Here is a 17,500-nt window from a genome sequence, read left to right on the forward strand (position 1 = left end):
TCTTCTGGCAATAGTAATAATATTAATAATAATAATAATAATAATTAATCATTGTTTTCTGGTGATAGTACTAATAATAAATCATTGTCTTTTGGTGATAATAATAATACATCATTGTCTTCTGGTGATAGTAATACTAATATAAATCATTGTCTTCTTGTGATGATAATAATAATAAATCATTGTCTTCTGGTGATAGTAATAGTAATAATAAATAATTGTCTTCTAGTGATAATAATAATAATAATTCATCATTTTCTTCTGGTGCTAGTAATAATAATATTAAATCATTGTCTTCTAGTGATAATAATAATAATACAACATTGTCTTCTGGTGATAGTAATAAAAATAATACATTGTCTTTTGCTGATAGTAACAATACTAATAAATCATTGTCTTCTGGTGATAGTAATAATTATAAATAATTGTATTTTGGTGATAGTAATATAAATGACTGTCTTCTGGTGATAGTAATAATAATAAATCATTGTTTTCTGGTGATAGTAGTAATAATAATAATAATAATAAATCATTGTCTTCTGCTGATAGTAATAATAATAATAATAATAAATCATTGTCTTCTGCTGATAGTAATACTAATACAAATCATTGTCTTCTTTTGATAGTAATAATAATAAATCATTGTCTTCTGGTGATAATAATAATAACAATACATCATTATCTTCTGGTGATAGTAATAATAATAATAAATCATTGTCTTCTGGTGATAATAATAATAAATCATTGTTTTCTGGTGGTAATAATAATAATAATACATCATTGTCTTCTGGTGGTAATAATAATAATAAATAGTTTTCTTCTGGTATTAGTAATAATATAAAATAAATAATTGTCTTCTGGTGATAATAATAATAATATTAATAATAATAATAAATCATTGTCTTCTGGTGATAGTAATAATAATAAATCATTGTCATAATAATAATACATCACTGTCATAATAATAATAAATCATTGTCTGAGGCTGTGAGACTCCCCGCCATCAATCAGGTGAATGTGTTGTGCAAGTAGAAAAAGCGGTGAATGTTTTTATAAATCATGCATGAGCACAAGTGAGTCCACTTCCTAGTGGGCAGGAGAATGGACTCTCATGTCATGCACCACATAGTAATTGTATTACCTTTACAGCTGCCTTTTTATTAGAGACAGCAATGGAAACAAACATGTGCAAGGACTACTTTCAAATGGCAACAATCCTTTTAGTGGCGCGCAGATCCAAGATGAACAATGCAAATTTGGACTTCATTCCTCTGTGTTTGTCAGGAAAAGGTAGTCACCATTGAAACATGATTGTTTGTCCTCAAACATCCTTTTACTAAATGTTTCTGGCAGGGTTTGGAACATTCATTCCAACTGTTGGTCATTTGCACATCAATTATGTTTCTGGAATATTCCAATTCGACCCACCGTGTGAGCGTCTAGTCCTAAACCGCTGCACACTAAAGGTAGACTTGAAAGGCTGCCAGTATCCTCCCAATGTGTCCACACACCCATGTGTCCACACACCAATGTGTCCACACACCAACGTGTCCACACGCCAATGTGTTCACACACCAATGTGTCCACACGCCAATGTGTCCACACACCAACGTGTCCACACACCAACGTGTCCACACACCAACGTGTCCACACGCCAATGTGTCCACACACTAACGTGTCCACACACCAACGTGTCCACACACCAATGTGTCCACACACTAACGTGTCCACACACCAACGTGTCCACACACCAATGTGTCCACACACCAACGTGTCCACACACCAATGTGTCCACACGCCAATGTGTCCACACACCAACGTGTCTACACACCAATGTGTCCACACACCAATGTGTCCACACACCAACGTGTCCACACACCAATGTGTCCACACACTAATGTGTCCACACACCAACGTGTCCACACACCAATGTGTCCACACACCAACGTGTCCACACGCCAATGTGTCCACACACCAACGTGTCCACACACTAATGTGTCCACACGCCAATGTGTCCACACACTAATGTGTCCACACACTAATGTGTCAACACACCAATGTGTCTACACACCAATGTGTCCACACACCAACGTGTCCACACACTAACGTGTCCACACACCGTGTCCACACACCCATGTGTCCACACACCAACGTGTCCACACACAAACATGTCCACACACCAATGTCTCCACACACCAATGTGTCCACACACCAACGTGTCCACACACCAATGTGTCCAAACACCAATGTGTCCACACGCTAATGTGTCCACACACCAATGTGTCTACACACCAACGTGTCCACACACCAATGTGTTTACACGCCAACGTGTCCACACACCAATGTGTCCACACACCAACGTGTCCACACACCAAAGTGTCCACACACCAATGTGGAATGTGTCCACACACCAACGTGTCCACACACCAATGTGTCCACACACCAATGTGTCCACACACCATGTCCACACACCAATGTGTCCACACACCAACGTGTCCACACACCAATGTGCCCACACGTCAATGTGTCCACACGCCGACGTGTCCACACACCAATGTGTCTACACACCAATGTGTCCAAACACCAATGTGTCCACACACCAACGTGTCCACACACCAATGTGTCCACACATCAATGTGTCCAAACACCAATGTGTCCACACACCAACGTGTCCACACACCAATGTCTCCACACATCAATGTGTCCAAACACCAATGTGTTTACACACCAATGTGTCCACACACCAACGTGTCCACACAGCAATGTGTCCACACATCAATGTGTCCAAACACCAATGTGTCCACACACCAAAGTGTCCACACACTAACGTGTCCACACACCGATGTGGAATGTGTCCACACACCAACGTGTCCACACACCAACGTGTCCACACACCAATGTGTCCACACACCAACGTGTCCACACAGCAATGTGTCCACACATCAATGTGTCCAAACACCAATGTGTCCACACACCAAAGTGTCCACACACTAACGTGTCCACACACCGATGTGGAATGTGTCCACACACCAACGTGTCCACACACCAACGTGTCCACACACCAATGTGTCCACACACCAACGTGTCCACACATCAACATGCCCACACGCCAATTTGTCCACACGCCAACGTGTCCACACGCCAACGTGTCCACACACCAATGTGTCTACACACCAATGTGTCCACACACCAACGTGTCCACACATCAATGTGTCCAAACACCAACGTGTCCACACACCAACGTGTCCACACACCAAAGTGTCCACACCAATGTGTCCACACACCAGGACTAGGCTCATTCCAAATAAGGACTGAAAAAATGGCCAGGCACACGACCTGCCGCTTCTCCCGAGAGTCCATGGTGTAGCTTATTGTTCATCCTCTTTGTGTTCGGGCTCAAAAATATATGTTTTTGGATCATCATTTTCCCAAAGTAATTGTTGTTGGCTCTCACAAAGTCTGCTTGATTAGCAATGTTGTTGATGGGGAAGGGATCTGTGGTCACAGATCACGTGACTGTCTTGCTCAAAACGGCTCAGGAATCTATATGAGACTGATACTATTTTGATTATGTCTATTTACAAACCCCGTTTCCATATGAGTTGGGAAATTGTTTTAGATGTAAATATAAACAGAATACAATGATTTGCAAATCCTTTTCAACCCATATTCAATTGAATGCACTACAAAGACAAGATATTTGATGTTCAAACTCATAAACTTTATTTTTTTTTGGCAAATAATAATTCACTTAGAATTTCATGGCTGCAACACGTGCCAAAGTAGTTGGGAAAGGGCATGTTCACCACTGTGTTACATGGCCTTTCCTTTTAACAACACTCAGTAAACGTTTGGGAACTGAGGAGACACATTTTTTAAGCTTCTCAGGTGGAATTCTTTCCCATTCTTGCTTGATGTACAGCTTAAGTTGTTCAACAGTCCGGGGGTCTCCGTTGTGGTATTTTAGGCTTCATAATGCGCCACACATTTTCAATGGGAGACAGGTCTGGACTACAGGCAGGCCAGTCTAGTACCCGCACTCTTTTACTATGAAGCCACGTTGATGTAACACGTGGCTTGGCATTGTCTTGCTGAAATAAGCAGGGGCGTCCATGGTAACGTTTCTTGGATGGCAACATATGTTGCTCCAAAACCTGTATGTACCTTTCAGCATTAATGGCGCCTTCACAGATGTGTAAGTTACCCATGTCTTGGGCACTAATACACCCCCATACCATCACAGATGCTGGCTTTTCAACTTTGCGCCGAAAAACAATCCGGATGGTTCTTTTCCTCTTTGGTCCGGAGGACACGACATCCACAGTTTCCAAAAACAATTTGAAATGTGGACTCGTCAGACCACAGAACACTTATACACTTTGTATCAGTCCATCTTAGATGAGCTCAGGCCCAGCGAAGCCGACGGCGTTTCTGGGTGTTGTTGATAAACAATTTTCCCCTTGCATAGGAGAGTTTTAACTTGCACTTACAGATGTAGCGACCAACTGTAGTTACTGACAGTGAGTTTCTGAAGTGTTCCTGAGCCCATGTGGTGATATCCTTTACACACTGATGTCGCTTGTTGATGCAGTACAGCCTGAGGGATCGAAGGTCACGGGCTTAGCTGCTTACGTGCAGTGATTTCTCCAGAGTCTCTGAACCCTTTGATGATATTACAGACCGTAGATCAGACCTGGGCATTCTGCGGCCCGCGGGCCGCATCCGGCCCTTTGTACGTCCCTGTCCGGCCCGCGTGAGGCCAATTATAAATTACAAAATACATTTAAAAAGTATCTATTTCGAGTGTGCAATACAACGGTGCTGCTTTTGTTTTGAAAAGTGTTATTTGTATTACTTCCGTGTGGACGTATGCTCGTGCGCGCAGCGGCAATCACAAATACAAAATAAATTAAAAAAAACATCTTTGTCGTGCGTGCAATACAACTGTGCTGCTTTTATTTTGAAAAGTGTTATATGTGCGTATGTCCTGTGAGGGAAGGCGCACAGCGACGAGTGATGCCCGGTTATCCCCGAGACGCTAAAAAGAGAAAAGTTGATGACGAATGGCGTGTTTTAAAAAAGACATGGACTGCCAAGTAAAGGTAAAGCCGTGTGCTTATTTGTGGTACACACGTTGCTGTGTTTAAAGAATATAGTGTAACGACCTGCCGAAGTTGATGTTGTCTTCTTGAGTTGCGTGAATGAGAAGTGAGGAGACGTACGTGTGGAAGGAACGAGATATGTTGAGCTGTGTTAGTATAGCTTGCTCAATAAAAGTTTAAAAATTGCGTCAGACTTGGTGTGCACTTCTTCTGGACGCTACAATTGGTGTCAGAAGTAAAACTTTGCGCATACTGCACTGTTTGTGTGCTACGTCATCGGGAGGTACGTGCCACGTGAGGAGCTCGCTGCAAAGAGAGACAGAGAGAGAGAGAGAGAGAGAGTGTGTTTACAGGTGCAGCCACGCTGCTTGCCACTGGGGGAATTCCGCCCTCAATGAAGACTCCCAGGTTTGATGGCAAGGCGAACTGGGATGCATTTCATCCCACTTGTGACATCAATTGTAGCGTCCAGAAGAAGTGCACACCAAGTCTGACGCTCTTTTTAAACTTTTATTGAGCATGCTAAACTAACACAGCTCAACTTATCTCGTTCTTTCCAAAAGGAAAACCAATCCCCACTCCTCATTTCCGCAACAGCAACGCTTCTTCCTTCTTCGCCAATCACCTTACAGGCGTGCTACGTTCACAACAAAGAGGATGCAGGATGAAGTGACAGAAATTGAAATTTTTGTATTGTACTATACATCAGGAAGTGTTGTGTAAGAAAGTGTTAAAAATAAAACCATCAAAAGCTTTTGTATAAAGATAAGTTAGGTTAAATAAAAATATTATTATTATCTATCTTACGGTATATCAAAAATAATTTGTGCAAAATTTAATTGAAATATTGTCGGTGTGGCCCTCCAGCAGTGCTCGGGTTGCTCATGCGGCCCCCGGTAAAAATTAATTGCCCACCCCTGCCGTAGATGGTGAAATCCCTAAATTCCTTGCAATAGCTGGTTGACAAAGGTTTTTCTTAAACTGTTCAACAATTTGCTCACGCATTTGTTGACAAAGTGGTGACCCTCGCCCCATCCTTGTTTGTGAATGACTGAGCATTTCATGGAAGCTACTTTTATACCCAATCATGGCACCCACCTGTTCCCAATTTGCCTGTTCACCTGTGGATGTTCCAAATAAGTGTTTGATGAACATTCCTCAACTTTATCAGTATTTATTGCCACCTTTCTCAACTTCTTTGTCACGTGTTGCTGGCATCAAATTCTAAAGTGAATGATTATTTGCAAAAAAAAAAATGTTTATCAGTTTGAACATCAAATATGTTGTCTTTGTAGCATATTCAACTGAATATGGGTTGAAAATGATTTGCCGTTTATATTTACATCTAACACAATTTCCCAACTCATATGGAAACGGGGTTTGTATTTACAAAATTTATAGGGATTTAGGTGTCATAAATCGGATAATATGATCACAGCTTCAATATAGAGGAAACTTGTTTTTAAATTCTCCTGCTAGTTTTATTTCAAATGTGTGACAAATGTTTTACAAAACAAGCCAGTCTGTAACTTTGCAGTGTTTTGCCAAATCACCACAGAATATGCTTGAAAAACAGCAAATCAATTAAAAATGTGTGTTTTTTAAGAATTAATTTTAAAAATATATTTTTTAAATCAATTAAAAATGTGTGTTTTTTAAGAATGAATTTAATTATTATTTTTTTTAATCAATTAAAAATGTGTGTTTTTTAAGAATACATTTAAAAAATATATGTTTTAAAGCAATTAAAAATGTGTTTTTAAGAATGAATTTTAAAAATATATTTTTTAAATCAATTAAAAATGTTTGTTTTTAAGAATGTCTTTTAAAAATATATTTTTTAAATCAATTAAAAATGTTTGTTTTTTAAGAATGAATTTAAAAAATATGTTTTTTAAATCAATTAAAAATGTGTGTTTTTTTAAGAATTAATTTTAAAAATATTTTTTAAATCAACTAAAAATTTGTGTTTTTTAAGAATTAATTTTAAAAATTATTTTTTTAAAATGTATTAAAAATGTGTGTTTTTTAACAATTAATTTAAAAAAAATTTTTTAAGCCATCCACATGCAACATAAATAGCTTTTCTGAAATGCTAATGTTAACATGCTAACTTTTAAGCAAACTTTTTATGTTTACACCTAAAAAAATTTGCATTTTGTTTTTTCCTGATGGCATGCTAACGTTTCATGCTAGTTTTTTTGCTAGATTTGAATGTTTAAACCTAAAAATCATGGAAGTAAACTAACGCATCTTATATTATTAGCATGCTAATTTTAACATGCTTATGTTTTTTTGCTATCTTTTGAGCTATTTCCTTGTGTTTACAGCTAAAAATAGTGCATTTTAATACATGCTATCTTTTTAGCTAAATGTATATGTTTAAACCTAAACCTCAAGGATTTTGATGATTGGCGCCATCTTGGAAGTGTACTAACTCCTCATATTAGCATGCTAATCTTAACTTGCTTTCTTTTTTTGCCAGTTTTTTAGCTTTTTTTATGTTTACACCTAAAAGTAGTGTATTGTAATACTTGGCGCTCTCTTAGAAGTATGCTAACTTGTCCTGTGTCATCATGCTAACATTTTATGCTATCTTTTTAGCTAAATTAATATGTTTGAACCTAAAAATCATGGGTTTTGATGCTTGGCGCCATCTTGTAAGTGTGCTAACACCTCTTAATTAGCTTGCTAATGTTAGCATACTTACGTTTTCTGCTAGCTTTTTCGCAATTTTTTAGGTTTACACCTAAAAATAGTGCATTTTAATACTTGGCGCTCTCTTACAAGTATGCTAACTTGTCCTGTGTCATCATGCTAACATGTTATGCTATCTTTTTAGCTAAATGTATATGTTTAAACCTAAAACTCAAGGGTTTTGATGATTGGTGCCATCTTGGAAGTGTGCTAACTCCTCATATTAGCATGCTAATCTTAACATGCTTACATATTTTGCTAGTTTTGTAGCTTTTTATTGTTTACACCTAAAAATAGTGCATTGTAATACTTGGCACTCTCTTAGAAGTATGCTAACTTGTCCTGTGTCATCATGCTAACATTGTATGCTATCTTTTTTGCTAAATGTGTATGTTTAAACCAGGGCTGGGGGATATGGCCTTTTTTTAATATCTCGATATTTTTAGGCCATGTCACGATACACGATATATTTTGCAATATTTTGCCTTAGCCTTGAATGAACACTTTATGCATATAATCACACCAGTATGATGATTCTATGTGTCTACATTAAAACATTCTTGTTCATACTGCATTAATATATGCTCATTTTAAACTTTCATGCAGAGAGGGAAATCACAACTAAGTCAATTGACCAAAAGTGTATTTATTAAACAGTTATTAAGCAGTGGCACAAACATTCATGTCATTTCAAAACAGACAGTGCAAGATTGTCAGAGACATTTTAAAACAAGCTATTAGTGCACTTTTGTGCATGATGTCACTAAGATGACATATCAAAACAACACTAAATTAAAGGCCTACTGAAAGCCACTACTAGCGACCACGCAGTCTGATAGTTTATATATCAATGATGAAATCTTAACATTGCAACACATGCCAATACGGCCGGGTTAACTTATAAAGTGACATTTTAAATTTGCCGCTAAACTTCCGGTTCGAAACGCCTCTGAGGATGACGTATGCGCGTGACGTAGCCCGGGGAACAGAGGTATGCCTTCCACATTGAAGCCAATACGAAAAAGCTCTGTTTTCATTTCATAATTCCTCGTGATTCTGGACATCTGTGTTCGTGAATCTGTTGCAATTATGTTCATTGCATTATGGACAAAGAAGCTGAGCAAGCAAAGAAGAAAGTTGTCGGTGCGAAACGGACGTATTTTTCGAACGAAGTCAGCAACAACAGTACACAGCCGGCGTGTCTTTGTTTACATTCCCGAAAGATGCAGTCAAGATGGAAGAACTCGGATAACAGAGACTCTAACCAGGAGGACTTTTGACTTCGATACACAGACGCCTGTAGAGAACTGGGACAACACAGACTCTTACTAGGATTACTTTGATTTGGATGACAAAGACGCAGACGTGCTACTGTGAGTATGCAGCTTTGGCTTCTAAACATTTGATCGCTTGACCGTATGTGCGCAACTTTTTTTTTGCGTATGTACGTAACTTTTTAAAAATATATAAGCTTTATGAACCTTGGGTTAGGTGAACGGTCTTTTGGGCTGAGTGATTGTGTGTGTTGATCAGGTGTTTGAATTGTATTGGCGTGTTCTATGGAGCTAGGAGCTAGCAGAGGAGCTAGGAGCTAGCATAACAAAGACGTAGGTGTTTTTATGCAGGATTAATTTGTGTCATATTAAATATAAGCCTGGTTGTGTTGTGGCTAATAGAGTATATATATGTCTTGTGTTTATTTACTGTTTTAGTCATTCCCAGCTGAATATCAGGTCACCCCCGGCTCTCACAGCATCTTCCCTATCTGAATAGCTTCAACTCCCCACTAGTCCTTCACTTGCACTTTACTCATCCACAAATCTTTCATCCTCGCTCAAATTAATGGGGAAATTGTCGCTTTCTCGGTCCGAATCTCTCTCACTTCATGCGGCCATCATTGTAAACAATAGGGAACTTTGCGTATATGTTCAATTGACTACGTCACGCTACTTCCGGTAGGTGCAAGCCTTTTTTTATCAGATACCAAAAGTTGCGATCTTTATCGTCGTTGTTCTATACTAAATCCTTTCAGCAAAAATATGGCAATATCGCGAAATGATCAAGTATGACACATAGAATAGATCTGCTATCCCCGTTTAAATAAAAAAAATTCATTTCAGTAGGCCTTTAAAGTGCACTTTTTGTACAGAACGCCACTACAATAGTTTAAAACAAATAAAGTGCACTTTTGTGCATGATGTCACACAAGATATTTCAATAAGTGTCAAATAAAAATGAGCTGCATAATAGGAAATCAAATAGTGTATGTCCTTCGCTTTGTGGTAGGTTCCTGCGGACGTTATCTCCTTGTTGACTATTTTTGTCATACGGTGTTGATGTGGAAATGGTTGCCTCTGCATTTTGTTGGTGTGGCACCGAACGGAGATGTTGACATGCAGAGTTTCAAACACTCTTCATTCTCTAGCGGGTGACTTTTCAAATTATTGCTACATATTAGCAGTAATGCTACTTGACATATTACGGTTGTCTGTTCAACATCTTTCCGCTTGAAGCCAAACCAGCGCCAGACGATGGACCCCGTGCTGTTTTTCTTGGGAATTAATTCTTCCTCCATTTGTTACTAGATTCACACCTTCTTTCTCTCATATTACCACTCGCACCACAGCTAACGTTACCCATGCTGCTACCTCTCTGCTCCGAGAGGGCGTATACATAAGTGACGTATGTAAGAAGGTGCGCTTGTTTTATGTCTCTGTGAGAAGGAGAGACAACAAAGAGTGAGAAACGCCTCTAGTGTAATGCCCGCAGCTAAAAGCAACTGCGTGAGAACGTATACTCGAATATCCCGACATAGTCATTTTCTGTATCGCACAGAGACAAACCGGCGATATATCGAGTATATCGATATATATCGCCCAGCCGTAGTTTAAACCTAGAAATGCTTGGCGCCATCTTGGAAGTGTGCTAACGTCTCTTATATTAGCATGCTAATGTTAACATGCTTACGTTATTTGCTAGCTTTTTTCACTATTTTTTTATGTTTACAACTAAAAATAGTTCATTTTGATACTTGGCGCTCTTTTAGAAGTATGCTAACTTGTCCTGTGTCATCATGCTAGCCTTTTATGCTATCTTTTTAGCAAAATGTATATGTTTAAACCTAAAAATTAAGGGTTTTGATGCTTGGCGCCATCTTGGAAGTGAAGCTAATGCCTCTTATATTAGCATGCTAATGTTAACATGCTTCCATTTTTTGCTAGCTTTTTTGCTATTCTTTAAGTTTTACGTGTCTAAAATAGTGCATTGTAATAATTGGCGCTCTCTTAGAAGTATGCTAATTTGTCCTGTGTCATCATGCTAACATTGTATGCTATCTTTTTCGCTAAATTTGTATGTTTGAATCGACTTACTCGTTGGTTGTTGCTGTTGAAGTGAAGTGTTTTGTGTCTCCTCCGCCAGTCCGGGGAAAGGACTGGATAAGTAAGCTCAGTCCGCTACTTTGGATGTGCTGGCGATCTTTATTCAGCTAAAGGCTATGGTCATTTTGGGGAATACTCAAATATTGCGGAAGAGATTTGGTTGCCAGCCGCTCATGAACTTCTTTTTTGTGTCTGCACTTTGTCAGGAAAAAAAGAGAATAAATACGAGTTGTGGAAATAAGAGTGTTATGTTAGTTTTGGCCCGCGACACATCGCAGGTTTAATACGGAATCTGACCTAACGTGTGCCTCCAGACTAAATGTTGCAAACTTGTCACTTCCTTGTGGACAAACTGAGTAAATCAGGTCAATGACCATAAATGGTACTTTGAAGAGTGCGCAACACAGCATTTACTTACACTATATTGCCAAAAGTATTTGGCCACCTGCCTTGACTCACATATGAACTTGAAGTGCCATCCCATTCCTAACCCATAGGGTTCAATATGATGTTTTGCAGCTACTACAGCGTCAACTCTTCTGGGAAGGCTGTCCACAAGGTTGCGGAGTGTGTTTATTGGAATTTTCCACCATTCTTCCAAAAGCAGATTGGTGAGGTCACACACTGATGTTGGTGAAGGCCTGGCTCTCAGTCTCCGTTCTAATTCATCCCAAAGATGTTCTATTGGAGTTCAGGTCAGGACTCTGTGCAGGCCAGTCAAGTTCATCCACACCAGACTCTGTCATCCATGTCTTTATGGACCTTGCTTTGTGCACTGGTGCACAGTCATGTTGGAAGAGGAAGAGGCCCGCTACAAACTGTTCCCACAAGGTTGGGAGCATGGGATTGTCCAAAATGTTTTGGTATCCTGGAGCATTCAAAGTTCCTTTCACTGGAACTAAGGGGCCAAGCCCAACTCCTGAAAAACAACCCCACACCGTAATTCCTCCACTGACCCCTCTCTGTCAGTTTACGTGGCCTACCACTTCGTGGCTGAGTTGCTGTTGTTCCCAAACTTCTTATAATAAAGCCGACAGTTGACTTTGGAATATCTGGGAGCATGGAAATTTCACAACTGGACTTGTTGCACAGTTCCAGGCTGGAAATCACTGAGCTCCTGAGAGTGGCCCATTCTTTCACAAATGTTTCTAGAAACAGTCTCCATGTCTAAGTGCTTTATTTTATACACCTGCGGCCGGGCCAAGTGATTAGGACACCTGATTCTCATACTTTTGGCAATATAGCGTATATGACCCAATCCAAACAACCTTTCCCACTCATGGTGCAAAAAAAACAACACAGAACGTCAACATACATTATCACACATAACACAACCTGCTCACTCAACTTTATGGATGTTATAAAAAAATGTCCAAACACCATACATCATTCAAAAGTACACCCGTTTTAAATCCACTACAATGCATGATGGGAAAAATGTTAAACACTATCCCCACACTTGTCCATGTTTGGTGCATTTTAGCTGCTTGATATTTCTGATTGATTACACAACTTTAAACAGGTCGTCACAGAAATAAACAACGTAGGAGTCCAACTTTCACATACAATTATATTAATTATATATCCATTATATTATACTGAACAACACATCACTTTTATTTTTGCCGACATTGTTCATGAGTTGAAGTCAAAAAGCCAAACTCTGACTATACACACAAACAACACATTCCTCTCAAATATTGTTGACAAGTCTAAATCTGTGTTTCTTCTTTGCCAAGATAATCCCTCCCACCTCACATCAAGGTGCTGATTAAACAGCAGGATTGTTGCACAGGTGCGCCTTGGGCTGCCACAGTAAAAGGCCACTCTGAAATGTTTGACTAGTATCCCACGGCACAATGACACAGGTATCACATCGACATCTGGATCTGTCCATTTTATTTGTTGCCCTTTGTAGCCAAGGGAACTTAGTTTGTTGTATGGTAAACTCACTAAATAGGAAATATTTTCCCCCAAATAAATGTCAAAGTGTAATATTTGATGTGAAGTAATTGGAGCGGTCACGCCACATTTCTTCCCCCTACAAAAACCTTCCCCCCATTTACTTCCGGGGCTGCGTCCAATAAAATCACAAAGTTGCCGGGGGTCCTTAACCGGCACGCGACTGTCCTGTTTCGCGCCGGTACAAAAAAAACAACAATAATCGATTTCTTCAGATTCCAGCAGCTGTCAAACACGAAGTATCCTTCCAGCGACGGGCAGTCAAAGCCGAAGTGCTATCGATCGCTGTCAATGACGTAAGAGGAAACATGACCACGGAAGTAAATGGGGGGGAAGGTTTTGGTAGAAGGAATAAATTTGGCGTGACAGAGCCTTAAAGGCCTACTGAAACCCACTACTACCGACCACGCAGTCTGATAGTTTATGCATCAATGATGAAATCTTAACATTGCAACACATGCCAATACGGCCGGGTTAACTTATAAAGTGCAATTTTAAATTTCCCGACAAACTTCCGGCTGAAAACGTTTCTATATGATGACGTTTGCGCGTGACGTCAACAGTGGAAGCGGAAGTATTCGGAGCCCATTGAATCCAATACAAAAAGCTCTGTTTTCATTTCAAAATTCCACAGTATTCTGGACATCTGTGTTGGTGAATCTTTTGCAATTTGTTTAATGAACAATGGAGACTGCAAAGAAGAAAGCTGTAGGTGCGATCGGTGTATTAGCGGCGGACTACAGCAACACAACCAGGAGCACTTTGAGGATAGCAGACGCGCTAGCCGAACGACCTCACCTTGACTTCCTCCGTCTCCGGGCGCCAACCGCATCGGTGATCGGGTGAAGTCCTTCGTCGTACCGTCGATCGCTGGAACGCAGGTGAGCACGGGTCGTGATGAGCAGATGAGAGCTGGCGTAGGTGCAGAGCTAATGTTTTTAGCATAGCTCTGTCGAGGTTCCGTAGCTAAGTTAGCTTCAATGGTGTCGTTAGCAACAGCATTATTAAGCTTCGCCAAGCTGGAAAGCGTTAACCGTTTATTTACATGTCCAGAGTTTGGTAGTATTGTTGATCTTCTGTCTATCCTTCCAGTCAGGGACTTATTTGTTTTGTTTGTATATGCAGTAAAGCCCGATGCTATCACGTTAGCTCAGTAGCTAAAGAGCTTCATCGATGTATTGTCGTGGAGATAAAAGTCACTGTGAATGTCCATTTCGCGTTCTCGACTCGCATTTTCAAGAGGATATAGTATCCGAGGGGGTTTAAAATACAAATCCGTGATCCACAATAGAAAAAGGAGAGAGTGTGGAATCCAATGAACCCTTGTACCTAAGTTACGGTCAGAGCGAAAAAAGATACACCCTGGCGTCATGCACTGCACTCTAATCCTTCACTTTCACGTTCCTCATCCACGAATCTTTCATCCTCGCTCAAATTAATGGGGTAATCGTCGCTTTCTCGGTCCGAATCTCTCTCGCTGCTGGTGTAAACAATAGGAAAATGTGAGCAGTCCTTCCTCCGGTGTCGTCACGCTACTTCCGGTAGGGGCAAGGCTTTTTTTTATCAGAGACCAAAAGTTGCGAACTTTATCGTCGTTGTTCTATACTAAATCCTTTCAGCAAAAATATGGCAATATCGCGAAATGATCAAGTATGACACACAGAATGGATCTGCTATCCCCGTTTAAATAAAAATAAAAAATTTCAGTAGGCCTTTAAATATGTCAATAATTCATAACAACATTGATTTTGATCCGTTATTATTTTTTTGAGCAATGACAGCAATGTTTTAAAGGAAACAAGTTTGTGTTGTTAGAGTCAACTTTACAACTTTTCACCTGCTTTCCACTTTTGTATGTGTTTTTCTGTCGCAGTGTTGTCAGAACGTGACGCGGGTCGCTTAAAAAATTAGCTGGGGGCCACACCTTGGACACCCACTGGTCTACGCACACTCAGGATTTAGTGTGTGTGTGTGTGTGTGTGTGTGTGTGTGTGTGTGTGTGTGTGTGTGTGTGTGTGCAGATTAAAAATTATATTTTTGTAATTATATCCAACAGTTTGCTGCTAACGAGCTGGGATTAAAGCAACATAAATTATTTGGCGGCCGTAGCAACATAAAGCAAGCGTGCGCAGGGCGCAATATCGCACGTACGTGTGTGTGTGTGTGTGTGTGTGTGTGTGTGTGTGAGTGTGTGTGTGTGTGTGTGTGTGTGTGTGAGTGTGTGTGTGTGTGTGTGTGTGTGTGCGTGTGTGCGTGCGTGCGTGCGTGCGTGTGTGTGTGTGTGTGTGTGTGTGTGTGTGTGTGTGTGTGTTAGCGTGACACGTTTATACTTGCTCCCTTTTCATCGAGTGGGAATTTTGCCGGCCGTGCGTGGGTGAAATTTTGCGTCACCTTTGAGTGTCGCTACACGGACGCCACGCCAGCTGGCTCCTCCCCCCGGCCCCTCCCCCACCACCGCCCCCTCCCCCCTCAAAGCCGATGCAGAGCGGCACCAGCTGGTGCTGCCACCAGGCGGGTCAATTAGCTTCTAACTGATGTTTCACACACACACACACACACACGCACCCACACACACCCACACACACACACACACACACACACACACACACACACACACACACACACACACACACACACACACACACACACACACACACACACACACGCACACACACGTACAATATTGTGCCCTGAGCACGCTTGCTTTGCGTTGCTTGGGAGACGCTTCATTACCTCCGCCAAGTAACTTATGTTGCTTTAATCCCAGCTCGTTAGCAGCAAACTGTTGACCATAGTGACAGAAATATATAATTTAATGTGCATGTTGAAGTGCAAATGTTGTATTTATCATCAACAATTGTGTCATTAAACGCAGCAGAAATGTTTTAAATGTGTGGACATCAACATAAAACTCCAGGGTTTTGATGGTTGGCGCCATCTTGGAAGAATGCTAACTCCTCTTATATTAGCATGCTAATGTTAACATGCTTACATTTTTTGCTATTATTTTAGCTATTTGTTTGTGTTTACAGCTAAAATAGCTCATTTTAATACTTGCCGCTCTCTTACATGTATGCTAACTTGTCCTGTGTCATCATGCTAACATTTTATGCTATCTTTTTAGCTAAATGTATATGTTTAAACCTAAAAATCAAGTGTTTTGATGCTTGGCGCCATCTTGGAAGTATGCTAACTCCTCATATTAGCATGCTAATATTAACATGCTTCCATTTTTTGCTTTTTTTTTTGCTTTTTATGTAATTGTGTATGTTTAAACCTAAAAATCATAGATTTTGATAATTGGTGCCATCTTAGAAGTATGCTAATGTCTCTTATATTAGCATGCTAATGTTAGCATGTTAACAAGCCGTGCTAGCTTTTTAACTACTTGTGTATGTTTAAACCTAAAAATCATAGATTTTGATACTTGGTGCTGTCTTAAAAGTTTGTTAACATGTCTTCTATTAGCATGCTAATGTTAGCATGTTTACAATTTCTGCTTGCTTTTTAGCTAATTGTGCATGTTTAAACCTAAAAATCATAGATTTTGATACTTGGCGCCATCTTAGAAGTATGCTAATGTCTCTTATATTAGCATGCTAGTGTTAGCATGTTAACAAGCTGTGCTATCTTTTTAGCTAATTGTGTTTGTTTAAACCTTAAGATCATAGATTTTGATACTTGGTGCCATCTTAGAAATATGCTAACGTCTCTTATATTAGCATGCTAACATTAGCATGCTACAATTTTATGCTAGCTTTTTAGGTAATTTTGTATGTTTAAACCTAAAATTCATAGATTTTGATATTTGGCGCCGTCTTAGAAGTATGCTAACGTCTCTTTAATGCTAGATTTTTAGGTAATTTTGGTGTATGTTTAAACCTAAAAATCATAGATGTTGATACTTGGTGCCATCTTAGAAGTATGCTAATGTCTCTTATATTAGCATGCTAGTGTTAGCATGCTAACATTTTAATCTAGCTTTTTAGGAAATTGTGTATGTTTAAACCTAAAAATTATAGATTTTGATACTTGGCGCCATCTTAGAAGTATGCAAACATATCTTCAATTAGCATGGTAACGTTAGCATGTTAACAAGCTGTGCTATCTTTTTAGCTATTTGTGTATGTTTAAACCTAAAAAATCATAGATTTGGATACTTGGCGCCATCTTAGACGTATGCAAACATCTCTTCTATTAGCATGCTAATGTTATTAAGTGGGGGGACCCCATTTCATCTCACCATCAGATTGGGGGACGTTGAAGACCCCCTGGTGTGGCGGATGTCTCCACAGCGTTTGGCTTCACCGATGGTTCCTGAATCGTTATTTTATCTTTTTCTTTCTCCTCCGCAGGCTG

At 39.7% G+C, this 17,500-nt stretch overlaps 1 protein-coding gene across 10 annotated transcripts in view; it reads left to right on the top strand.

The window, feature by feature from the left end:
• Positions 1 to 17,500, top strand: part of agrn (agrin) — a 595,247-nt gene that overhangs the window by 304,315 nt on the left and 273,432 nt on the right. For all 10 annotated transcript variants that reach the window (XM_062057528.1, XM_062057540.1, XM_062057542.1 and 7 more), the window contains one exon: positions 17,497 to 17,500. This exon is cut by the window's right edge and continues 212 nt beyond it. In XM_062057528.1, the coding sequence (XP_061913512.1) occupies positions 17,497 to 17,500 (4 nt within the window). The remainder of the gene's footprint in view (positions 1 to 17,496) is intronic.

Source organism: Entelurus aequoreus, linkage group LG01 (assembly GCF_033978785.1).
Source record: "Entelurus aequoreus isolate RoL-2023_Sb linkage group LG01, RoL_Eaeq_v1.1, whole genome shotgun sequence".
NCBI lineage: Eukaryota > Metazoa > Chordata > Actinopteri > Syngnathiformes > Syngnathidae > Entelurus > Entelurus aequoreus.